Below are 25,761 nucleotides of genomic sequence, written 5' to 3'. Positions count from 1 at the left end.
GCTTGGGGTCATTGTCCATTTGGAAGACCCATTTGCGACCAAGCTTTAAGACATCAGTCAGGAAGTTGAGATGTTGCTTCAATATATCCACATCATTTTCCTGCCTCATGATGCCATCTATTTTGTGAAGTGCACCAGTCCCTCCTGCAGCAAAGCACCCCTACAACATGATGCTGCCACCCCCGTGCTTCATGTTTGGGATGGTGTTCTTCGGCTTGCAAGCATCCCCCTTTTTCCTCCAAACTTAACGATGGTCATGATGGCCAAACAGTTCTATTTTTGTTTCATCAGACCAGAGGACATTTTTCCAGAAAGTACAATCTTTGTCCCCATGTGCAGTTGCAAACCGTAGTCTGGCTTTTTTATTGCGGATTTGAAGCAGTGGCTTCTTCCTTGTTGAGCGGCCTTTCAGGTTATGTCGACAGGACTCGTTTTACTGTGGATATAGATACTTTTGTACCTGTTTCCTCCAGCATCTTCACAAGGTCCTTTGCTGTTGTTCTGGGATTAATTTGCACTTTTCACACCAAAGTACGTTCATCTCTAGGAGACAGAACGCTTCTCGTTCCTGAGCGGTATGGCGGGTACGTGGTACCATGGTGTTTATACTTGCGTACTATTGTTTGTACAAATGAATGTGGTACCTTCAGGCGTTTGGAAATTGCTCCCAAGGATGAACCAGACTTGTGGAGGTCTACAATTTTCTTCTGAGGTCTTTGCTGATTTCTTTTGATTTTCACATTTTCCCACTGAGTTTGAAGGTAGGCCTTGAAATGCATCTACAGGTACAATTGACTCAAATTATGTCAATTAGCCTATCAGAAGCTTCTAAAGCCATGACATCATTTTCTGCAATTTTCCAAGTTGTTTAAAGGCACAGTCAACTTAGTGTATGTAAACTTCTGACCCACTGGAATTGTGATACAGTGAATTATAAGTGAAATAATCTGTCTGTAAAGAATTGTTAGAAAAATGACTTGTGTCATGCACAAAGTAGATGTCCTAACCGACTTGCCAAAACTATAGTTTGTTAACAAGAAATTTGTGGAGTGGTTGAAAAATGAGTTTTAATGACTCCAACCTCAGTGCATGTAATCTTCCGACTTCAACTGTATGAAGAGTCTCTCCCTTCTCATGTTGGGCTATACTGTATGAGTTGGGCTATATGAGATAGCCTGTAAGAGCCTCCATGCACAAACCACTTCAGTGCCATATATGCAAAAGATTTGGACATGTGTCAAGTGTATGCAGACAGGAAGGTTATCGAATGCCAGTGGAGGTTAGATATTGCAATTGTGGCTGCGAACATGCACACAAATTTCCGGATTGCACTGTTAGGGTAAAGGAGACAGAGGTGGCACAAGTAAGGGCTGTCCAGCGTGTCGCCTATCTGGAGGCGGTGAGAATAGTGGAAGGAGCGAGTAGAGCTGAAGACGCAATGGTAATAGAGCCTACACCAGTGACTGTTTCTCAGCAACCGAGGGATCCTGATATATTGCATGATAAAAAGGTGGACGACATAACATTTATTGCAATGGTCATAACCTGCACAGCAGAAATGGCGTCCTCCAGTAGTCTCCTGTCTGAATATCAGTTCCAGTGCTCTATCTGTCTAGATGTGTTCACTGAGCCAGTCACCACATTTCACCAGTCACCACATGTGGACACAACTTCTGCAAGGCCTGTTTTAGTGGATACTGACTTGTGCCAGTCTCCACTCTGTAAGTGGCCTTCGAACAAGAGACCATGGGCCCTGTTTCCCAAAAGCATCTTCAAAACTAAGTTTGTCGTTAAAACCATCCTTTGGTTCTAAGATGAACATAGTTTTAAGATGCTTTTGGGAAACTGGGCCCTGATCTCAGTGTATACAGTTGCTTTGCTGAGATTGCTGCTCAGTTCAGGAAGTCAGTTTAAGTGTAATTGAAAGCTCCCAGTAGCCTGGACCAAAGCCTTGCCAAGCCTGGAGAAGTGCCCTGTGACGTCTGCACTGGAACAAGGTGCAAGGCCCTGAAGTCCTACCTGGAGCGTCTGACCTCTTTCTGTGAAATGCACCTGCAGCCTCATAAGAGAGTCGCAAGCATGAAGAGACACAAGCTAATTGACCCTGTGGAGAACCTGGAAGACAGGATGTGTAGGAAGCACGACAGACTCCTGGAGCTGTTCTGTAGGACCGACTAGACGTGTGTGTTTCAGTTCTGCACTGAGACAGACCACAAGACTCACCACACTGTCCTTATAGAGGAAGTTTGGCGAGTGGAAAGCTGGACTGGGGAAGACGGAGGCACAGGCACAGCAGATGATCCAGAAGCGAATCCAGATGATTCAGGAGCTACTCCAGATGATTCATGAGCGACTCCAGATGAATCAGGAGATCAAACATTCAATAGCGCTCAGCAAGAGAGATGCAGAGAGAGAGAGAGAGATGACAGACAGCATGCAGGTCTTCACTGATCGGATGCACTCTATTGAGAAATGCCAGGCTAAATTCACTGAGGAGAAGCAGCTCTCACACACTGAGAACCACCTTCAGTTCCCCATCCCTGTGTACCCCTCCAAACACCAAGGACTGGTCTGCGATCAGTAATCACAGTGAGCTGTGTGTGGTGAATGTGAGGAGAGTTTTGAGGAGCTCTGTGTCTGAGCTGGAGAAGGTGAGGAGAGCATTTCTTGAGCTTGGGGAGACTCTGGACCCTGATACAGCAAATACCTGGCTCATCCTGTCTAAGGACAAGAAACAAGTGAGAACTGGAGCAGAATAAATAAGCTCCCTGACAACCCAGAGAGGTTTGTTTGGAATCACTCTGTCCTGGGAAAGAAGGGCTTCTCAGGGAGATTCTACTATGAGGTGCAGGTGGAGGGGAATACTTGGTGGAGGTTAGGGGTGGCCAGAGAGTCCATTGACAGGAAGATGTATACACAGATCCACTAAGAATGGATACTGGAATGTGGGACGAGTATGAGGCATTCGGCTCTTCCCGTGTCACTTTCTTCTTGGCGAAGCTCCAGAAGGTGGGGGTGTTTGTGGATTATGAGGAGGGTCAGATCTCCTTCTATAATGTGGAGGCCAGGTCTCATATCTACTCTTTCACTGGCAACACCGTCACTGAGAAACTCTATCCATTATTTGAAATTGGGTTAACTGATGATGAAAACTCATTGGTCATCTCCCCCGTCAGTCACATGGCCTAGTAAACTTGTTGAGAGGAGAACTGAAAATGTTCATCCTACATCATGTTCTGTTTGCCTAGCTATGTACACTGAGATTACAAAACATTAGGAACATGACATAGACTGACCAGGTGAATCCAGGCGAAAGATATGATCCCTTATTGATGTCCCTTGTTAAATCCACTTTAATCAGAGTAGATGAAGGAGAGGACAGGTTAAATAATCATTTTATTGCCTTGAGACACGGTGTGCCATTCAATGGGCCAGACAAAAGATTTAAATGCCTTTGAACCGGATATGGTAGTCGGTGCCATGCACACCGGTTTGTGTCAAGAACTGCAACTCTGCTGGGTTTTTCCACACTCAACAGTTTCCCATGTGCATCAAGAATGGTCCACCACCCAAAGGATATCCAGCCAACTGACACAGCTGTGGGAAGCATTGGATTTAACATGGGCCAGCATCCCTGTGGAACGCTTTCGACACCTTGTAGAGTCCATCCCCCGACGAATTGAGGCTGTTCTGAGGGGAAAGGGGAGTGCAACTCAATATTAGGATTCTTAATGTATATCAAGATGTCTAACGTTCATGGTATACTGTTTAATCTAATGTGAAGGTTAAACAGAATAAATACTTGACTAAGCTGGTATCTAGTTCTCTCTAAATATGTTATCTAATTCTACCGAATCATACATTCATCTGACAGAAAGGGCGGGGTTTTCTGCATTTATTGACGCTGATCTGTTCGTCTAAGTATATGAAGCGCTAACGCCCCCTTTTGGCCTCAGATAGAACAGTTCTTCAGTGGCTGACCTTGAGAGCTATATCTTAGCCCAGGGCACCAGGCCATATTGTACAATGACAATATGACTAAAGTTCCCTGTGGAGACCAGGGGTAATTCTCAATAGTCTTTCCTCTTGTACCCCCCCCCCCCCAAACACATTTCTCTCTGTGATAGAATATAATAAAGTAGAGCAGGGAGTAGAATGAAGGGACATGTACTTTAATATCAAGATCTAGTCAGTAAACAAGGAGAGTATTCAAGCTAAGTGTCAAGATTGGTGGAAGAGGACCCTCGGACCTTCTCTTTTCCCTCTGACATTTTGAGGCGGGAAGAAGACGAGAGACGAGGAATTGAGGAAAGACTTGAGAATGAGCTCAGGCTATCTATTCCCAGCTCATGTCTACATGATGTCTGTGACCTTTGAGAAGACAAAGGTAGAGAACAAGAATGAGAGGCAGATGGCCAGAGAGATAAATAGCATGCTGGAAAGGTGATGGTATTTTGGTTGGTAAACCTGTGTGCCAGTACACACACACACACATATATATATATATATATATATATATATATATATATATATATATGTGTGTGTGTGTGTGTGTGTTCATGAACGTGTGTATTTGATGGTGGTGGGTGTGTGTGTAGAAGCTGACCTGCAGCAGTGTCCTCATTAATCACAGAGAAGACAGGGACCAAGAGACTTGTCCTACATCTCAGACACACACAGGAATACACAGTCTGCCTTAAATAAGGTTCCAATACTGCCCTAAATAGGCATAGGCTAGAGTCACCTTCCATGAGAACAACAGGACAGGAAAGCTTTAAATAAGACTTAAAAGGCCAGACAGACACACCATCAATAGCTTTAGGGCACGTCAAACTCATTCCACAGAAGGCCGAGTGTCTGCTGGGTTTCGCTCTTCCCTTGTACTTGATTGATGGTTACTAATTATTGTCTCGGTCTTAATTGAAAGGAAAAACCAGCAACCACTACGCCCTCCCTAGCACACCACTTAGAGGAAATCTACTGGGCTTGCATTCTTAGGGTTAGCAGGACATTGGAACACCTAGGCCTCGATTTAATCAGATCAAGCCTTAAACCTCATTAGCAGACATCCACATAGTGGATGTTTTGGAAGTGTAACTGCGGTATTAGCTGACAAATAGGCGAGTGGCTGCTCATGCCACAAACCACTCCCTTATCCCTACAGTTATAAGTTCAAAACAGAGCTAGAAATTGGAGTCTTATGCATGCTTTCATATACATTTGGATGTGGATGTATAGCCTATCAGTCTAATCGAGGTGTAGACAATAGAACGTCATACAATTACGTTTTTGAACTTGTAATGCAGCGGCATGAATTAAGGCCACTGCAAAGGATTTTGTCGGATTATAAAATTGGGTGGTTTCGTTGAATCCAATGGCAGTTTCCGCGAAAAGCCAATGCTAGGAGCCGCTTGTGGATTTTACAGCGCTAACGCAGTTCCACCTCCGACACTTCCAAAATATCCGCTGTGTGGGTGGCGGCTAGCGCAGGCCTGATATAATCTAGCCCCTAGCTTTACATTAAGAGAGACACGGAGACAAAACGGTGCTGAAATAGTATTTTTATTAAATACTTTCAAGATCCAAGTTTTGAAGAATAACAAAGCTATGATAAAGGACCTACTAACAATTAGACAAACATTTGATCGTCCTCAATTCATGGTTTTAATTTACCGTACATCATGATCATGCAAAAAAACTCCAGCATCCAACGACTGCTGGGGAAAGAAAGCGCAGCCCGACAGGTTAACATCACAACGCAGGGAGAGTACTGACAATGAGCTTCATAACAAGCTAAGGCTCCTCAATCCTTTTTGTAATTAAGTAGTATTTTTTGTTTATTTTATCATCTCATGTCACCTATTTAATATGCTGGACGGAGGCGGAGTTTTTATTTTTCTTCATTTCAAAATATGCAAATATGATAGGGTATATAATAACTATCCTCCGTCCTAGTTCAGGTAGGTGCACAGTGGAGATGCTTAAACTGAAACATGCATACATTGCTCTCTGGTTTAACTCCATAAATACTTCTCTGATCTCTGAACACTTCTCTCCACCTGAATGGGCAATATAAGGACTAAAATCCCACTGTCTGGGTGAAATAAAATCAATACATTAACTGGTAATCAATACAAATTCAGTTGTCTCCTCGTTTACCCTCCATTTCCTCCTGTGTGTGTGTAACAGATTTACATCCTCAACAACTGATCTGAATTCAGTCCCTTCCGTCCCTGTTATATTCTAACCAGCTAGTCTGATCAGTTTAATAGTTGGCCTAACTTTAGTGCGCGCGTGTATAGAATGCAGAACTTCCCAAAAAGCAGAGTAACATTGTTTTTTTTTTTAAACTGTCAACAAAACCCAAACCAGCAAACAGAGACGCACACATATATATATATATACACTCAGAGACACACATTCACACAGATAAACAGACCGCTCAAACAGAGGGAGACAGTTACTAATGATGGGACGAAAACACGAACAACAGTGCCAGAGTTTCACCATGGGCAGTGCAGTGGTGAAGATACGTTACAAAACCTGACACCACAGTGTGTGTGCGCGCGTGTGTACACGATATGCATTTACACAGGATATTATGAGACTGACAGCTCAGGACATGAGGTTGAAATAAGAATTTGGGAGGTGTATGTGTTGGTATACGTGTGTGTGTGTGTTTATATATAGAGGTCAGAGGTTGTCAAAATGGTGACAGTAACATGGACATGTGACTAGAGCTGGTTGGTGTGTGTTAGACAAGTGTCCACCCCTTTGTCATGCACTTTGAGTGACTCTTAGACACACGTACATGTTAAGTACAATCACACACACACGCCATCTATACACAGCCAGGGGGTGGGAGTGAGAAACGAAGAATGGAGGGACAAAAAAAAAAAAAAGGAGAAGAGTCTTAAAAACACACAAAAAAAAGGACAAGAAAGGGGGAGAGGAAGAAGGAAAACATTTAAAATGCAGATGCCTTTCCCCCAAATTTGCCATCTCCCACTGCAGAACGATTAAACAGACAGCAGGTACATACTGCAGGTTCACTTTCACAAAACGTATTTTTTTAACTCAGTCGCTTAAAATTGACTACATCAGACTCAGTCCACAGAAACGCAACATAAACACAAGGCTAAAAACACAACAGAAACAGTGCTCTCGAATGCACCCCTACCGTCCCTTCAAAAAAAATTACAAATAAAACAACAAACTCGTACAAAGCCTAAAGTTCTACACTTTGGTGCTTCACCTTTTGATATCAAGTTTCTCGCATCAGGTTCTTACATTTTTCTGATTGAAACAACTGTCCTTCCATATAGAATTCTGCTTGGGAATTCTCCATTTACATTCTCTGGGAAAGAGCAAATCCTGTCATCTACTACCATCACACTCTCCTCTCATCGTATATATAAATGCTTGTTAGGGTTGGGTGTTATCTTGTACTAGTCATATATTACACTGTATACTCATTCTCATAACTGTCATCACAAGTTCATGAACCCGTTCCTCCCCGCTCCTCTCATCTCAAAATGGCTGCCATGGACGGGAGACAAAATGGCTGCCGGGTGGGAGGGGTCAGAGGTCAAAGGACGAGCCCTCCTATTGGCCGTCAGATGCATGCATCATCCCACAGGGGCGGAATCCACACTTGGCCGGCCCCCAGCGGATCAAAGGAGAGACTGGACTGGTTGGTGTTGTGGAGAGGGTGCAGTCTTGCCCGGCCGGGCTCCTGGCATTGGTCAACCCACAGAGGACACGCCCCCAAAACACACGCCGAAAACACGCCCCAAAACTTACACTCCAATAGCCTGGAGCGTTTGGACACCTGAGAGAAAGCGAGAGAGTGAGAACTTTTAACCCTTTCAATGTTCTAAAGTTAGTGTAAGAGTGTGTGTGTGTGTGTGTACCAGTTCACTGCAGCGGTGCGGCCGGAGCCCCAGAGCAGTGGAAGTGGACGTTGAGCCACTTGCTGTCACGGCGATGCCACACCCTGGTCTCCTCCGATTGGCTGGAGCGGGGGCGTCCCTGACCGTCGATGAACTGTGTGAGGCGGATGTAGGCGATGCAGGCAGCCTCCTCTCCAATCAGGTGAACGTGGGGGTTCAGCAGGGTGGTGTGGACCGGCTTACTGTTCTTACTCAGAACTGTAGGAACAAAGATAAAACATGTTTGAATCTTTCTGCTGAACTCATTCGTTGTATGTGTGTTTGCATGTACAGTGCATTCTGAAATTATTCAGACCCCTTGACTTTCAAATTTTGTTAGGTTACAGCCTTATTCTAAAATTGATTAAATCATTTTTTACCCCTCAATCCACACACAATACCCCATAACGACAAAGCAAAACAAAGCTTGTGTACATTTTTAGCAAATGTATTAAAAATACAAGACTGAAATATCATATTTACATAAGTACTTTGAAGCACATTTGGCAGTGATTACACCCTAGAGTCTTCTTGGGTATGACGCTACAAGTTTGGGACACCTGTATTTGGGGAGTTTCTGCCATTCTTCTCTGCAGATCCTCTCAAGCTGTCAGGTTGGATGAGGTGTCGCTGCAAAGCTATTTTCCGGTCTCTCCAGAGATGTTCGATGGGGTTTAAGTCCGGGCTTTGGCTGGGCCACTCAAGGAAATTCAGAGACTTGTCCCGAAGCCACTCCAGCGTTGTCTTGGCTGTGTGCTTAGGGTCGTTGTCCTGTTTGAAGGTGAACCTACGCCCCAGTCAGGTCCTGAGCGTTTTGGATTTCATCAAGGATTTCTGTACTTTGCTCCATTCATCTTTCCCCTCGATCCTGACTAGTCTCCCAGTCCCTGCTGCTGAAAAACATCCCCACGTCATGATGCTGCCACCACGCTTCACAGTAGGAATGGTGCCAGATTTCCTCCAGACATGACGCTTAGCATTCAGGCCAAATAGTTCAATGATGGTTTCATCAGACCAGAGAATCTTGTTTCTCATGGTCAGAGTCCTTTTGCCTTTGGGCATCTCCATGAAGGCATGTGCCTTTACTGAGGAGTGGTTTCAGTCTGGCTACTCTACCATAAAGGCCTGATTGGTGGAGTGCAGCAGAGATGGTTGTCCTTCTGGAAGGTTGTCCTTCTGGAAGGTTCTCCTATCTCCACAGAGTAATTCTCAATCTCTGTCAGAGTGACCATCAGGTTTGAGTTTAAGTTTATTTTATTTTTACAGGGACAGTGCACATTAATCAACGTTTCAGTAAAAGTGCTGGTTTTAGCCAGCCGGCTAATTTTCAACCGCAGTCCCTGGGCAGGTTATTAAAAACAATTACAATATAGACAATCATTGAACAGTGAGCACACGCAGAGTAACATAGGACAAGCAAGACATAGCATACAGACAGAGCAACATAGGACAAGCAAGATGTAGCATACAGACAGAGCAACATAGAACAAAAAGCAACAAGACAAAATCCATAAAAGCAACAAAGTGTTTCCACACCTCACAAGCTACAGACAACAGACAACATGGAAAGCGGCAATACACAGCTAGGGATTATGTTCACAAATCTGATTGACCTTTAGCCATGTCTTCATGCATTTTGTGAAAGTGTGATATGTGGTGCAGTTATGTGTGTCTGATGGCAGTGTATTCCAGACATGGGAAGCTCTCACAGAGAAAGCAGATTTACAAAGGGTGCTTTTCCTTAAGGGAACTATACAGTCACCTCTCATGGCAGACCTTGTGGATCTGCTGCCATATGTTTGGGTTTTCTGTTTTACAAAAATACTGAGTGGAGGGGGAGCCAGGCCATTTAGGATCTTGAATACAAGACATGCGTCGGTGTATTGCACAAGATTTTCCCAACTCAGGAGCTCATGCTTTCTGAGGATGTAACAGTGATGATGGCTATTGGGCTTTCTATCGAGCACTTTGAGAGCCTGTTTGTAGACAGACTGAATAGGTTTTAATGTTGTATAGCAAGCTTGGGTCCAACTAGTCAAGCAGTATGTTAAGTGGGGGAGTATCATCGATTTGAAATACAGTTTTGCTACCTCTGTGGTCAAACAATTTCGTATAAATCGGAAATTAGCTAGGTTGAATTTGGTTATTTGAATTACCTATTTCACATGCTTTTTAAAAGAGAGGTTGGAATCAAGTATGATTCCAAGGTACTTAAAATCAGATACCACCTGGAGCTTCTCCCCTGACACATAGACATCTGGCTCAGTAGCATCTGTTGCCCTCTTTGTGAAGAACATGCAAACTGTTTTTTTCACATTGAGATGCAAACACGAGTCACTGAGCCACTTTGTAACCTGGACCATGACAGTAGTGAGTTCTTGTGCAGCTTGTTGTTTGCTCTTTGCATGCACATATATCACTGTATCATCTGCATACATTTGAACTTCAGACCCAGTGCAGACGGAAGGCAGATCATTAATGTACAAGCTGAACAGGAGGGGCCCCAGTATTGACCCTTGGGGCACGCCCACATCATAGCTAAGAGTGGGCGACAGCTCATTGCTCACTCTGACACACTGAGTTCTGCCTTCAAGGTATGATTTCATCCATCTCAAGGCATCGGGGTAAAAGTTGAACTTGGACAATTTTGTGATGAGAATCTCATGGTTAACAGGTTCTTGGTCAGCTCCCTGACGAAGGTCCTACTCCCCAGATTGCTCAGTTTGGCTGGGCGGCCAGCTCTAGGAAGAGTCTTGGTGGTTCCAAACTTCTTCCTTTTAAGAATGATGGAGGCCACTGTTCTTGGGGACCTTCAATACTGCAAACATTTTTTGATGCCCTTCCTCAGATCTGTGCCTCGACACAATCCTGTCTCGGAGCTCTACAGACAATTCCTTCGACCTCATGGCTTGGTTTTTGCTCTGACATGCACTGTCAACAGTGGGACCTTATATAGACAGGTGTGTGCCTTTCCAAATCATGTCCAATCAATTGAATTGACAACAGGTGGACTCCAATCAAGTTTTAGAAACATCAAGGATGATCAATGGAAACAGGATGCACCTGAGCTCAATTTCGAGTCGCATAGCAAAGGGTCTGAACACTTATGTAAATAAGGCATCTGTTTAAATATTTTTTCTATACATTTGCAAACATTTCTAAAAACCTGTTTTTGACTTTTTCATTGAGGTATTGTGTGTAGCTTGATGAGGGGGGAAAATGATTTAATACGTTTTAGAATAAGGCTGTAACGTAACAAAATGTGGAAGAAGTCAAAGGGTCTGAAAACTTTCCGAATGCACTGTATGTGATAGAACAAGAGAGAGAGACTCACGATTTTCAAAGTAGAACTTGTGGAAGTCCATGCCCTCCACCAGGTTCCCCAGAGCTTCAGGCTCAAAGGAGGTCAGACCTGGATCACAGATCCTCCTGATGGGGGAGGAGAAGAGCGAGCAAGAGACTAACGCTAGTAATTCAGTAATCAGATGTGTGAAACAACGTAGCTGTACTCACGTGTAGGCCTCAAAGTCTCCATTGTTCACAGCTTCAATCAGCTGTTCAGTTATCTTGATGATCTCCTGCTTACGAGCTAGAGGGAGAGAGAGGGAGAGAAAGGGGGGAGAGAAAGAACAAAATGGGAGAAGAGATGGAAGTTCAGCGATCTAGCTAAATAGAAGCTACTTCACTACTCACCCTCCACTATCGCTGTACTGTCTTCCCTCACTCTTTCTATGTATTCCACTCTCTCTCCACCTCTCTCCCTTTTCTCTCTCTGACAGCTAACAATGGACAACTTCATACTAGTGGGTGCTCCAACTCTGTCATGAGTTTGTGTGTCTGTTCTATGTGGTGTGCATACAGTATCTCCCTTATATGAGTGCATGTAACTGTGTCTCTCCCTCTCTCTCGGTGTGTGTTCTTACTGTGCTGTGTGGTGGTATTGACTGTGACAGGGACAGTGTTGCTCCCTAGCAGAGCAGCAGGGGAAGCAGATTGAGCGTGCCCCGACTCGGGGTTGGAGCCTTGATCAGAGCTGTTCCACGCCATGCGCTTTACATCATGCAGAGGAACAGCTGGAACACACAACGCATGGTCAACACACACGTATGCTGTCAGACATGTGCATACCACTCACACACAACATGAAGGAACAGTAATGGATGATGTTAGTTCGTTAAGACATTGAAACAGACAGACCGTTGGGGGGGGGGGGGGGGGGCTCTGAGAAGCTCAGCTGATTAAGAAATTTACTGACTAGATCTTGATATTAAACTACATGTCCCTTCATTCTACTCCCTACTCTACTTTACTCTATTATATTCTATCACAGAGAGAAGTGTGTTTCTGCACTATGAAAACTGACAATACACAAAGGACGAATGTCCAAGCAGCACTTTGAGAAGCAGAACCGATGCCTGCCATTGGCTCAGCGCTTGTACGAGCACTGGCCAATAGGAGAGCAGCGTGGGAAGAAAAGAGCAACACTGTCATAGGAAGTGGAAAAGAGAGAAGGATCACACTAGAACACCAGAGGATGACGAGAGAGAAGGAAAGATGAGGAATAAGAGTAGGAGACTCCTCTCCTTCACCATCCCCTGATGGAGAGAAAGACACACACACACACAACTGTAGGTGAAGGAGTGGGGGTCATCCCGTTTCTCAGGACGCAGTGAAGATTGAGAAAGAGACTGAATACCAAACCAGCCCCTCGCCCCAACCAACTCGCTCAGAGGGCCCTTTGTTGTCACGCGAGGGTGACTTTCAGAGTGGTGAGAAATCCAATAAACCTCAGGACACACTCATGACTTAAATGATGCAATTCATGTTTTACATTTAAATAATAATCAAGCATTAATAAATATATCTAAATTCCCCTTGTCGTTTTACAAGATATAAACTTCAGTAACAGTGAAATACTTAATTTGGGAGGTATTACATTTTGTCACGTGCCAGGCCTTGAAATGGGACACAAACAAATGCAAGTGACATAATTAGGCACACCTCCATTCTTTTGTAAGAAGTCGAAGTGTCTATCTTAAGGGTCAAATTAGCCCCTAAATCCTCAATAATTTCCACTCCCTGAGCAGTGTTTCCCCAAGGATTGTTAGCAGCAGTGGTTCACGTAGAGGTGATTTGGGGGGGGGGGGGGGGGGGGGGGGGTCTTCCTAGGGCGGTCCGGGATTAATTGTAATTGTTATTTTAATTTGAAACTCATCTGAAAATCGAGTTTCATTTTAATCTGTTAATCTCAATGACATCAGCCAATTCTATCTTATCCCCAAACATTTTTATGCTAACGTTACCGTTTCTTAGCTAACAACTAGGGCTGGGAATTGCCAGGGACCTCACGATACAATATTATCAAGTGACTTCAGTGCCAATATGATATGTATTGCGATTCTATATGCATTACGATTCGATACTGCAATTTTATTTCAGCGATTTGACGTTCTAAATATATTGCTCACTATAGGTCTGCTGCAGAGAGACAAGAGCCATGAGAAAACCAGTTATGATCAGTCAGAGAAATAAGTGCTGAAAACATGTTGGCTGCCTATTAAAAAAGATTTTCAAAAGAAAACAAGCTACAGGATGAAAAACACCGGAGTCAAACATCGATATATCATCCAAAAATAATATTGCGATATGTAACTGTATTGATTCTCCCCTCCCCATCACTACTAACAATTATCACATACATCTCTTTATGGGGCTGGCTACACTTCCAAGATTACAAGCTAGCTAGGTAGATACCAATGGAGTTCTCTCTGACAATCTGGTATAAATTTACAGAAGATATGTAACTTGTTGTAACTTGGCACGCTTTTTAAGATAAGAGTGACTTGGCCGATTTTTATTTGCTAAATGACTATAGTGGAAAAACTACTCAGCTTTGGAGCACTTGTGCATGTGGTGGAGGCAAGTGTGAATGTGCAAATGGAAGGCAGAGGGGTGAGAGGAAGGGGAAGGGACTGGTTTGGGATTCAGCAAGAAAGAAAAAAAAAGGGTATAGAGGAGAGATTCCCAATGTTGGAGGCTAGAAAAAAAAAAAGAAGAGGGATAGACATACACACACGCACAGGTCGGAGACACGCAGTAGAAAAGAGGCACAAAGGTCAGGAAGAGTGGGGTCTTTGCCAGGGACGTCCCCGAAAGGTTGTGGTTGCCGTGAAAACACTTACTGGCAGGCGAGTTGTCAGACGAGGTCAGTAGGGAGGGCATCTCCTCTGTAGCACTGCCCTGACTCATCATCACAACGCTGTCCCCTAGATTAGAACCCACACAGGCACGCACACACAAATAATGCACAAACACGTAGGCACGCACGTACACACATATACACGGGTGAGTCACACACACACACACAAACAAACCTTTGCACACTGCAAGCTATAGAGCACAGGAAGATCTATCAGAAAATATATGGTTAGATCACAGAGAGAGAACAAAGCAAAAGGAGAGAGAGAAGAGCAAGCAAGCGAAGATAGATAAGTGTAATTTCCCTACCTTTCATATCCTCATCCTCATTTGTGTTGCAACTCTCTGTAGAACCCTAGAGAGAAAAGGAGGGGGGTTAACAACACATAGTGAGCCTTATTCATATGTTGTTAACCTAACTCTGCACAAACACCCTCACCTTGATCCCATCAGTAGCAACCACTGTATTTTGAGATTCCTGGTAGAAGAGGAGCATAGTTAGTCTTAAAAGTCTGGGTACACACCCAGGTCTGTACAAGTGCCTGGGGGTTAGGGTTCGAGTTGATATTAAGATGTAGGCTGGTGTGGGAAGGGGTTAGAGGTTTGTGGAGGGTCAAAGATGAAACAATCTTAGACTCCAGCCAACAGAGACAAAAGCCCACTAGGAAGAGAATGGAGGTTAGGGGGCCAAGTTAGGGGGCTTGGAAGGGAGTATGGACTTTAAGGTGCTAGGAAGGGAAATACAATGAGGGTAATGGAGGGAGGAGAGCAGGCTAGGGTGGTAGAAGGTTAGGGAACTAGGAGGAGGGGAACAGGGGATGAGAGGAGGTTAAGGTTCTGTACCATCTGTGAGGCAGCCATGCTGTTGTCCTTCATGGCATTTATAGCGCTCACGATGCTGTTCTTACTGTTGTTGTTGGTCGTGGGCTGAGACACACAAAATTAACAAACTGAAGAGAGTAATATCTTTCTTAATTTCTTTCATTTCCCTCTATAAATACAACAGCCTTTAATTCTCCACTAAATCAAGTAATCAAACACTCTTCACTACCCCTGCGAGCCAAAGAGAGAGAGGGAGTGTGTGTGACAGCTACATGACATCAGATTTAACCCATTACCTTAGCAGCATCCGCCTTCTTGTTAAGTAAACTTTTGCATGCTGTAAAGAGAGGGGAATACAGCATAAGAAGAGAATTGCACTGGACTTCAAACATCTCTCCAGTCACATTCATCCAACCTGGTCCCCACATTATGCAACACACAAGTCAAGCAACAACCACTCCTAGACCGCAGTCTGATTCTCTATACCTTCTGCCGGCAGTGTGTACTTAATAACTACCCTTTCATGGCGTTAAAAGCATTGGATTGGTGTGAACATGGACTAAAGGGCGTTTCCCACCATATTCCTGACGCCAAAGGCATTCTATTCCACGAAGGGGAGTGAACAAGCGCACACTTCAGGGAGAATGAGCGTGCGATAGAAGAGGCGGATGTTTAGTCACGTTACTGTAAACTATTGATTTCCTTTAGGAGGCTCCAGTCAGTCATCTCACTCTGGTCTCATCTAAAGCATTTCACTTTGCTGCTGTCCCAACTGCTTTTTAAGTATTACTGACACACACACGCAATTCTGGGATGCATGCAATCTCTTGGGGTTCCTTACCTTCCGTTAACAAGTGGGAGAGAGGGGGAAGAAAAGAGATGGAAAGAGAAGTCTCAGTGGTGCATTATCAGAGTGAGAGAAACAAGGAGAGGGAGGGAGGGTGGGAGACATGTTTTAGGCAGCAGGCGTCAGTTGTCAGTGGTGGTTCGTGCACTGCTGGCGTGCGTGTTCTTACTGTGTGGTACTATCGACAGGGAACAGCCTTGCGCCCTAGCGGAGCGGCGGGCGGGCGGAGCAGACAGCTGCTCCGACTTGGGGTTGCAGCCTTGATCAGAGCTGTTGCATGCCATGCACTTTATATCACACAGCGGAACGGCTGGAACACGCAGTGGACCAGCCATGCAGCAGACCAGCCACGCAGCATCCACATCAACAACAGTCCCAAAGGTGCATAGCTTCCATTCAGCAAACAGCAGAACAGAGCTGGGCCTTGATTGGTTAACCTTTGACACCCGCCACATCTTCTACCCAGCTACCCACAGGGCGGGCAAGCATGGTCCCCGTTCCAACATCTTCGGACATATCGGTCGCGTCACAGGCCAACTACATTGCAATGGTGCATTGCATCAACCAATGGCTGCATGCCACATCCTCAGTCGGGCATCAGATTAGCTGACATGTTAAACACCTGAGATCTGGCAGACAGGCATTTGCAATGCAATTAGCCTAGAACGTGGCCATTGTCTAACATCTTCCCTTTCCTCTGTCCAGTCACCTCAGATCAGTGGCTATTTCAAGGAAGAAATAGCCACTGAAGACAGGAAAGTCCAAGTGTGCACTCATACCAATCCAATCCTTTTACCTCTGGGAGGGAAAGTGAACGAGTGCACACTTCAGGGAGTAGAGAATGGAAGGGAAATGGATTGTATATGGAAAACAAGTCCACATGCAGCAAGGCAACATTGTTCACACTGTAATTCATCTGGGCTACAGTGTGACGATGTGACTGGGTAAGACGGAGCGTCATAAGCAGAGAGCAAAGTCTGCCTCAGCCATACACAGTGGAGGGGAAAGCAGTGAAATCGCAGGGAGGATAAGCTGCAGATGCCTTTCATAGGGCGATGATGTCATCCGTCTTCAGGACTTACTGGCAGGCGATTGGTCCACTCTCAGAGGAGAGCCCTGTGATTGGAGGGTTCTAAGCGTACAGCTTTGTCAACCATCCTCATGCAGAACCAGAGCATCAATCGCACGCTCAGGGGAGACTAACTCTCGCACCCTTGTTATTGGGTCAATACTACTATTACCCTACTTCCTAGAGACACTTGTGTAGATCTGAAAGGATCTGATAGGTGTAAATAATATGGTAGTAGCTCCAATTTGTCCTATGATCGGCTGGGTGGAATTTGCTATGTTGCTTGCACCTATCCAACCCTTACAGAAACATTATACAGTTTCCTAGTCCGCATGGGATCGCTGACCTTAGTCCACCCACTCTTTACCCAGGTCAGACGATGGCAGCATGCCTCCCCTGCTCCTGTCCATCCCCCAGTCAGTCAGCCGCCACAGATAAACGCCCCCGCCTCCCTCAACCCCCTCTCATGGCCGTAACCAAAGGAGGAGGGTGGGGAGGGGGGTTGATATGGTAAGGCTAATGAATTTGATGATTTCTGATGTTGATACGAGGCTAAGTGGTATTGTTGACAGTATGTGTAGAGTTAGATGTGTTACTAGCGCCATCCTTAAAAAACATCCATATAGTCTCACATGAGTGTGTGTGTGTTTCAGGCTAACGTGAGCTGCATTCAGAAAAGGGGCCAGATAACCTGGTGCTCCCTTATAGAATGAAGTGGGAGGGACTTAGACAGGAAGCAGGAAGTGTGTGTAGAGGAAGTAAGAGGGCGTATCTCTGTGACGTACCTTCCTGCGCCAGCGAGGCGGTGGAGGACACAGCAGCAGGGTTGGCATGCTGCCGGCCCACTATTGGACAGAAATAGTCAGGTTGGGAGAAGCTATTCAAATCTGGGCTGGCCTAACCCAAAACAGTGACCAATCTCAAATGACACCCTATTGTCCATATAGTAGCCAAAAGTAGTGCACTATATGATGAGTAGGATGCCATTTAGGATGCAAAAATCCTATTCCCTTAAGGCCAGGTCTTCACCCTAGGGACGAGCATCTTTCCATTTCATGACAATTCGATACGCATCTAGATACAAGGGCACTGATATGTTTTAGTTTGAAATTATCCGATTTGATTAGAGAACAAATCGATGCAGTAACATTTGTTGCATAAACACGTTCATTTTCCATTCTAAATTCAAATCTGATGCGGATGGAGCTCCTGAGCTGGGCCTCTCTGTATGTGTGTGTAAATGATATATGTCTATGGTGTATGTATATATATATAGGTGCCTGAGATGAGCCATAAGGGAGACTAGGCATCTATAACCCCACTACCACATTAAGGGGGGAAACATAGCCTACATATTGTCCCATCACCCTCCAATTAAACTTGTCATTTTTGCAGACTAAGTGTTTGAGCAAGTAATGCATCAATATTAGTTTACAAATGAGCTATGACATAGCCAATGAATATATAGTCAACTTTGGATTCCACCCTCATCTCAAAATCAATTGGTTTTGACCATTTGGAAGTTCAGCGAGCTGCTTTTTGCCTCCCGCTTTTGCTATGCAGCGCCTCGCAAAGTGATTGCGGTCTTCTTATCGAAATGATCACCTTCACCCTGTATATCTAAAAACGACCATAAACACTGATTGTTTAAACCATACTACCAAAGCTATTGCTGATGATGAACAATCAAAATAAAATCTATTGTAAGCTCTGTTCAGCGGGTAGCCTATAGCCAGATGAGTCTCCGGTAGCTTACTTTTAACAGCGCACAGATAACAAATTACATAGGTTGTCACCTAACTAATAAAGCCTAATATCAGGTAAGCTATTTCAGCATTTTAATGCTGAAGGCGTGGCGTAGATGTGCAAGATCAGGAACAGGCTGCCTACCGTGCGAAGCTGGGCGCAGTTCGACTAGGTTACTGATATTGCCTGGGCTTGTTCGGCGTGCAAATTGACTTGTAGATCAATGACTGTCAATGCAGTTACATGCTTAGTTCGACACAGAAGGAGAGGATGCATCAGTATTTTCAGAAGGTAGAAAGAAACTAATATGAGCAAGAAACGCGTAACGCTTGAATCGTTTTCCCTGACCGATGCATGCAACATTTGGATGGGTTTGGAGTCCGCGGACCGATGCAGTCCCATCTTAAACGTTTGAGTCGGTACCGATGCCTATCGGTGAATCGTTATCTTCCTAATCATCGTAAGTAGCAGAAGAGTGAAAGTAGAGCCTTAAGTAGTGCCCTTTGTGACACCACAGACATCCACCACTCCTGAGTGAACCGCACACGCACACACTCCAGAGCCGACAAGGGGAGAGAGAGGTGCATTAGAGACAGGTATAGAACACACAGAATCTAAAAAACACAGTACTGCTGGAATTCTAGAATCTAGAAAACAGTCTGCAATTCTAGAATCAATGACCTAGCACCTCTGTGTACTGACACCTTATGACATCTGCTCAGAACTTACAGAGGAGCTCCTTTCACCTCCTTTCCTTCAAAACATGTGTCCTGAACACACACTTCTTTTGAGTACTCACTCACACACACACATACTCAGCCTAAAAACCTACATTAGGTGGACTCCACCGAGGAGGAGAGGGAAGGAGGGAGTAGAGCTCCATCTGTCCTCCCCCTCACTCTAACTGGAGCGAGGGAGGAGACACACCCACCTGAGAAGGTTCTGGACACCAGCATGGTGGTGAGGATCGCTCCCTAGGAGAGAAAGACAGAGAAAGGAGAGATGAGTAATAAAAACAGATGATATGTAAAGGGGAGTTAAAGAGAGGGGGGGGGTAATTTGGAGAAAAGGAGGTGTAGAGAGGTATAGTGAGCCAGAGGAGAAGGAGAGGTGTATGGGTGGAGAAGGAGTGGTGTAGGGAGTAGAGAAGAAGAGGAGGAACAGTGTAAGGGGTGGAGAAGGAGTAGAGAAGAAGAGGAGGAACGGTGTAAGGGGTGGAGAAGGAGAGGAGGAACGGTGTAAGGGGTGGAGAAGAAGAGGAGGAACGGTGTAAGGGGTGGAGAAGAAGAGGAGGAACGGTGTAAGGGGTGGAGAAGAAGAGGAGGAACGGTGTAAGGGGTGGAGAAGGAGTAGAGAATAAGAGGAGGAACGGTGTAAGGGGTGGAGAAGGAGTAGAGAAGAAGAGGAGGAACGGTGTAAGGGGTGGAGGTAGCAAAGGAAAGCAGGAGGAAGAGACGTGTAGGGGTAGTAGCAGCAGTGTACCTTGAGCTTCCTCCGAGCGTTGAACTTGCGCAGACATTCCACTGTCTCCTGTCTGTGGATCATAGACGCCACGGTGGAACGTTGCTATAGGAGGTGAGAGAAGTATTACACAATTAGGGTTGCAAAACTACCGGTAATTCACCAAAGTTAACGGAATTTATAATAGTCTACGGCAATTTTGGAACTGTATAGTGGAATATTTATGAAAAATGTCTTAACATATATTATTACGTTTTTATTTCTGTGCCCATATGGTACATGGTTTTCTAATAGGCCATTTGTTTCAAGAGAAAATAGACTAATTACTGAAAAAAGCATCAAATCAACAATGGCATTACTTTCAATTAACTCTGCAACTATTTGACTTTGACAACTGCCACCAGTTTGAAGCCAAATCATTTACAAAAGACAGACATGGTACAATAAAGGATATTTTATGCCGAAACCTAAATATTTACCATAATGTTTTACATCTTTATCATTGTCTTATTTTTAAAAGCATCGTATTTGACTATTTGAAATGCGATAAGGCCACAGAGTGCCAGAGATAATTACAGACACCTGTGATAACCTGAAGTACCCAAAAAGGGCACTATGTCATGTGATAAAAATCCATAAAATTGGTAGTACAGGTGAACTTTGAAAGTTAACTATACTAAAACCTCCCATTGCAACCCTATACACAAAGCAGTATGTGAGGTGTGTGCGATTTTGTGTTGGCATATACAGGTTTGTGTGTGTGTACTTACGCAGATCCATGGGTGTTTGAGAGCCTGATCAGCAGTGATTCTCTTGGAAGGGTTAATGGTTAACATCTGGTTAATCAGGTTCTTAGCCTCTGGAGTAACAGTGTCCCATTCGGGAGAGGGAAACTAGAGAGAGCGAGATATATGGAGAGAGATGAGAGGCAGGAAAATAAACAGAGCCCATCATTTGCATTATGTACGTAACACAAATGTACTTCATGTTTCATATCATGTAAACAATGGCTTCCTATAATTTAGAACGCTGACAGACGCATGAAAATTGTGTGTATATGAATGTCTGCCATGTCAAATCTCAGAACCAGTCTTCATTAACTGTGTAACCGGAATACTAGAGACAAGGAGAGGATACCCCCTTGCACACACACACACACACACACACACACACACACCTCTGCAATGCGTCAGGAGGCTGATAGGATCAATAGCTGGGGTGCAGCTCTCAATCGGACACTATTAAAAATTCACCAGCTGTCCAGCCAACCTCTACACTGTACCCTACGCAAACACACACCGACTCACATCATAGGCCCCAGCCTTGATCTGCTGGTAGAGTTTGTGTTGGTCTTCATCCCAGAATGGAGGATAGCCAACCAACAAGATATACAGAATAACACCTGGAGAGGTCGAGAGAGACCGAGAGAAAGAGACAGAAAGAGAGCGGTTAGAGTTTCTGTAAAAACTGGTGTAAGATGTATGATCTCTGCACCACAGCCCGGCTTTAAACACGTGTGTAACTATGGGGCAAAACAGACACGGATGGCTTAGACTGTTAACGTGTAACTTGTATTTAGTCTCCAAATGTTTATTGAAAACATAGTGGCACAACGACATGAAAAAAAAAAAAGTCAAAACACCTAAAAACAAGACATTGTATCAATAACATGATAAAACTAGCTGAAACGAGCCACCTACGATTCCCCGCAAGGCGGATTCTTGTCATTGTTGCTAGCTACAGTATCTGACTGTTCAGAATCAAAAAGCAGGCTTCAGGCCCCATCTTCGTGACGTGTTGGCTGACAACGTCTATTTGTTCTTCACCTACAGTTAGAGGTTAAAGGCTCACCACAGGCCCATATGTCCACAGGCTTGCCATAGGGGTCCTTCCTCAGGACCTCAGGGGACAGGTAGCCAGGGGTGCCTGCGAAACCTGCCAGGCAGAAGAGAAAAAAAAATGAAGATTTAGGTCTGATGAAGGTTACTCAAAATGTACCCACCCCTCCCTTTGCCTTCAGAACAGCCTCAATTCGTCGGGGCATGGACTCTACAAGGTGTCGAAAGTGTTCCACAGGGATGCTTGCACATATTGACTCTAATGCTTCCCACAGTTGTCAAGTTGGATGTCCTTTGGGTGGTGGACCATTCTTGATACACACAGGAAACTGTTGAGCGTGAAAAACCCAGCAGCAGTTCTTGACACAAACCGGTGGGTCTGGCACCTACTACCATACCCCATTCAAAAAGGCACTTCAAATCTTTTGTCTTGCCCATTCACCCGCTGAATGGCACACACAATCCATGTCTCAACTGTCTCAAGGCTTAAAAATCCTTCTTTAACCTGTCTCCTCCACTACATTTATTGAATTAGATTTAAAAAGTGAAATCAATAAGGGATCATAGACCGACCAGGTGAAAGCTATGTCATGGAAAGAGTTCATAATGTTTGGTACATTCAGTATGTTTTTTATGACAAAACACTGTCCATAAAGAGTGTGCGCGTGGTCTTACCGAACCATGCCTGTTGGTCTCCCTGCACCTCAATGGCCAGGCCAAAGTCTGCCAACTTCACCGCTGCTCCCTTCATCTTACTGGCCAGCAGTAGGTTCTCAGGCTGAAGGGGTGGAGAGAGAAAGTGTGTTTGTGTGTGGTGGGGGGGGGGGGGGGGGGGGTAGAAAGAGATACGGAGAGGGACAGAGATGCATTTGCCTATATGTACAAATTAAAGTGCTTCGAACTCTTCGGCTTTGCCAACATTTACACATCCATATCCTGTCAATAAAGATTATTAAATTCAGTTGGGAGAGAATAAAAGGAGAGTAGAGAGAGAAATGAAGGGAAATGGAGGGAGAGGAGTATTGAGTTTGATTCTCTTATGTAGCTACCTAAATAATGCCTTACATTGTACTAGGTCAGGGGTCTGAAACTTTATGACTGGTAGAGATTGTTGAGATTGCCGCACAATACATTTTTGTCCTTTGCATGTGCAATAGTGGCAATATGATATTCAGCACCACGGATATCAGTCGGATCACATTACCACAATCTGGCATTCAGGGTCACAGAGCAGTTGTAGCATCTGACTGGTGAAGTTGCAGGGAGAATTGAATCTTGTACATACATTGCTTTAAAAAAACCTACCAACAAAGGAAATATTGTTCTGCAGTGATTAATTGAAATATTCACATAATGCTCTGCAAGAAATTGAATAACGAAACACGTATTCAAGTATTATAATGGAAACAGAAGGTTTGGATGTCATCAATATTTATTATACTGCTTTAAACTACACTGAACAAAAATATAAAATGCAACTTGTCCCATGTTTCACATGCTAAAAGATATCAAAAACTTTCCATATGAACTAAGTGCTTTCAAATTTTGTGCACTTCTTTTTAGTGAGCATTTATCCTTTGCCAAGAATCTGGCTGTCTTTGGCTGGCGTGGTTACGCATGGTCTGCTGTTGTGAGGCCGGTAGACTGTACTGCCAAATTCTCTAAAACAACGTTGGAGGCATCTTATGGTAGAGAAATTAACATTCAATTCTCTGGCAACAGCTTTGGTGGACATTAATGCAGTCAGCATGCCAATAGCACACTCCCTAAAAACTTGAGACATCTGTGGCATTGTGTTGTGTGACAAAACTGCACATTTTAGAGTGGCCTTTTATTGTCCCCAGCACAAGGTGCATCTGTATAATGATCATGCTGTTTAATCAAATTCTTGATATGCCACACCTGTCAAGTGGATAGATTATCTTCACATATGAGAACTTCACTAACAGGGATGTAAACAAATTTGTGAACAAACTTGAGACATACGCTGTGTTCGTATGGTACATTTCAGGGATATTGGGACCAACCCTACATGTTCAATATATATATTGAAAGTCCAATATTTTTAAAACTTCACTGCCGACACGCAAAACATTTTTGGACTGTATTAACATTGGACTAATAAACAAAATACCAAGATAAGTTTATTAAATGGAGCCCCAAAACTAACGCAATGGTACCGTAATTTCTGGACTATAAGCCGCAACTTTTTTCCCACGCTTTAAACCTCGCGGCTTAAACAATGACGCGGCTAATATATGGATTTTTCCCGCTTTCAATTTTTCTTGAAAGGAGATGACTTCAGTGGTTTCAGTGCACAGGAGGAGGAAGATAGTGACCAATGACTTTCTTGGTAGGCTACCGTTTACTGCAAAAAAAAATTTTTTGTTCCAAGCCGTGTTTCGTTAAAGCCCATTTCTTTTTGTTCCAAGCCGTGTTTCGTTAAAGCCTATTTATTTTTGTTACAAGCCGTGTTTCGTTAAAGCCTATTTCTTTTTGTTCCAAGCCGTGTTTCGTTAAAGCCCATTTCTTTTTGTTCCAAGCCGTGTTTCGTTAAAGCCTGTGTAAAGTTCATTTGTTTCAATGTACCGGTAGGCACCTGTGGCTTATAGACATGTGCGGCTTATTTATCTTCAAAATAATATGTATATTTTTTTTTAATTCAGTGGGTGCGGCTTATATTCAGGTGCGCTCAATAGTCCGGAAATGACGGTAATTCTAAGCGCAGGCGGTAGCGCTATAGATTCAGGGGTGTGTAAGAAATATTTGTGCTATTTTCACTACCACAATTATCAGCACACTTGCCAGTGGTGTAAAGTACTTTAGTACATTAGGGTATTTTTACTGAAGCCGTTTTCTTTTGTGGGGGGGGGGGGGGTATCTGTACTTTACCATACATTTTTTTGACAAATTTTACTTCATTACATACATTCCTAAAGAAAGTACTTTTTACTCCATACATTTTCCTTGACACCCAAAAGTACTTGTTACATTTGGAATGCTTAGCAGGACAGAAAAATTGTCCAATTCACACACTTAAAGAGAACATCCCTTTTCATCCCTACTGCATCTGATCTCGCGGACTCCCTAAAACACAAATGCATTTGTAAATGATGTCAGTGTTGGAGTGTGCCTCTGCCTATCCGGAAATGTTTTAAACAATAAAAGGGTGCGGTCTGCTTTGCTTGATAAAGGAATTTGAAGTGATTCTCTCCCTCCCTCCAAATACTTTTACTCAAGTAGTATTTTACTGGGTGACTTTCTATTACGGTATCTATACTTTTACTCAAGTATCACAAATGGGTATTTTTTCCACCACTGGCACTTGCTAGCATTAGCGTGAAAGGGCTGGGTTTTCATGAACAAACAAGTCGTGGCTTAGCCCTCAATGGCCAATCAGAACGTGCTCCATGGCAAAATGTGTTTGCTTCAAATTGTATATTTACAATATTTTATGTATTGCCTTAGAAATCAACTCCAATGTTAGTCTAAATTTGTGAAATGGCTTACAGAAACGAATTAAAATGTAGACCTATCTTTGCTAAATACGTTAACTTGAACATTTGCAGTCCACATAACCACTAGGCTACCTGCCGCCCCAAATTTGATTCAAATTATTCCTTCTCAGCCATGATGCAATTTACAGTAGGCCCCTATATCCGTGTGAATGCAATTGAAGCCATGCAATTACTTAGAACGTTGGGCCAGTAACCGAAATGTTGCTGGATCGAATCCCCGAGCTGACAAGGTAAAACTCTCTCATTCTGCCCCTGAACAAGGCAGTTAACTGACAGGGCAACAGTGGGTTAAGAACAAATTCTTATTTACAATGAGAATTTAAGAATTTGT

General features: G+C 44.0%; 1 protein-coding gene and 1 pseudogene across 10 annotated transcripts in view; one reads left to right on the top strand and one right to left on the bottom strand.

Moving 5' to 3' along the window:
• Positions 1-1,558: 1,558 nt before the first annotated feature.
• Positions 1,559-3,189, top strand: LOC145865469 (E3 ubiquitin-protein ligase TRIM39-like; annotated as a pseudogene).
• Positions 3,190-5,543: 2,354 nt separating this feature from the next.
• LOC106589429 (calcium/calmodulin-dependent protein kinase type II subunit gamma) overlaps positions 5,544-25,761 on the bottom strand; it is a 37,660-nt gene continuing 17,442 nt past the window's right edge. Inside the window, exons 7-23 of one of the 10 annotated variants that reach the window (XM_014179403.3) lie at positions 22,588-22,690; positions 21,926-22,009; positions 21,382-21,476; positions 20,845-20,967; positions 20,096-20,179; positions 19,545-19,587; positions 17,653-17,712; positions 15,248-15,288; positions 14,973-15,056; positions 14,569-14,607; positions 14,439-14,484; positions 14,114-14,197; positions 11,855-12,004; positions 11,445-11,520; positions 11,266-11,360; positions 7,914-8,150; positions 5,544-7,831 (exon numbers count right to left, since the gene is read on the bottom strand). In XM_014179403.3, coding sequence (XP_014034878.1) covers positions 7,918-8,150; positions 11,266-11,360; positions 11,445-11,520; positions 11,855-12,004; positions 14,114-14,197; positions 14,439-14,484; positions 14,569-14,607; positions 14,973-15,056; positions 15,248-15,288; positions 17,653-17,712; positions 19,545-19,587; positions 20,096-20,179; positions 20,845-20,967; positions 21,382-21,476; positions 21,926-22,009; positions 22,588-22,690 — 1,440 coding nt within the window. In that variant the 3' untranslated portion in view covers positions 5,544-7,831; positions 7,914-7,917. The remainder of the gene's footprint in view (positions 7,832-7,913; positions 8,151-11,265; positions 11,361-11,444; positions 11,521-11,854; positions 12,005-14,113; positions 14,198-14,438; positions 14,485-14,568; positions 14,608-14,972; positions 15,057-15,247; positions 15,289-17,652; positions 17,713-19,544; positions 19,588-20,095; positions 20,180-20,844; positions 20,968-21,381; positions 21,477-21,925; positions 22,010-22,587; positions 22,691-25,761) is intronic. The other 9 variants (XM_014179408.3, XM_014179406.3, XM_014179404.3 and 6 more) reach the window with 9 other exon arrangements.

This window comes from Salmo salar, chromosome 28 (genome assembly GCF_965601325.2).
Source record: "Salmo salar chromosome 28, fSalSal1, whole genome shotgun sequence".
NCBI lineage: Eukaryota > Metazoa > Chordata > Actinopteri > Salmoniformes > Salmonidae > Salmo > Salmo salar.
Note: the sequence above shows the minus strand (reverse complement) of the source record. Positions and strands in the feature narration are given on the sequence as shown.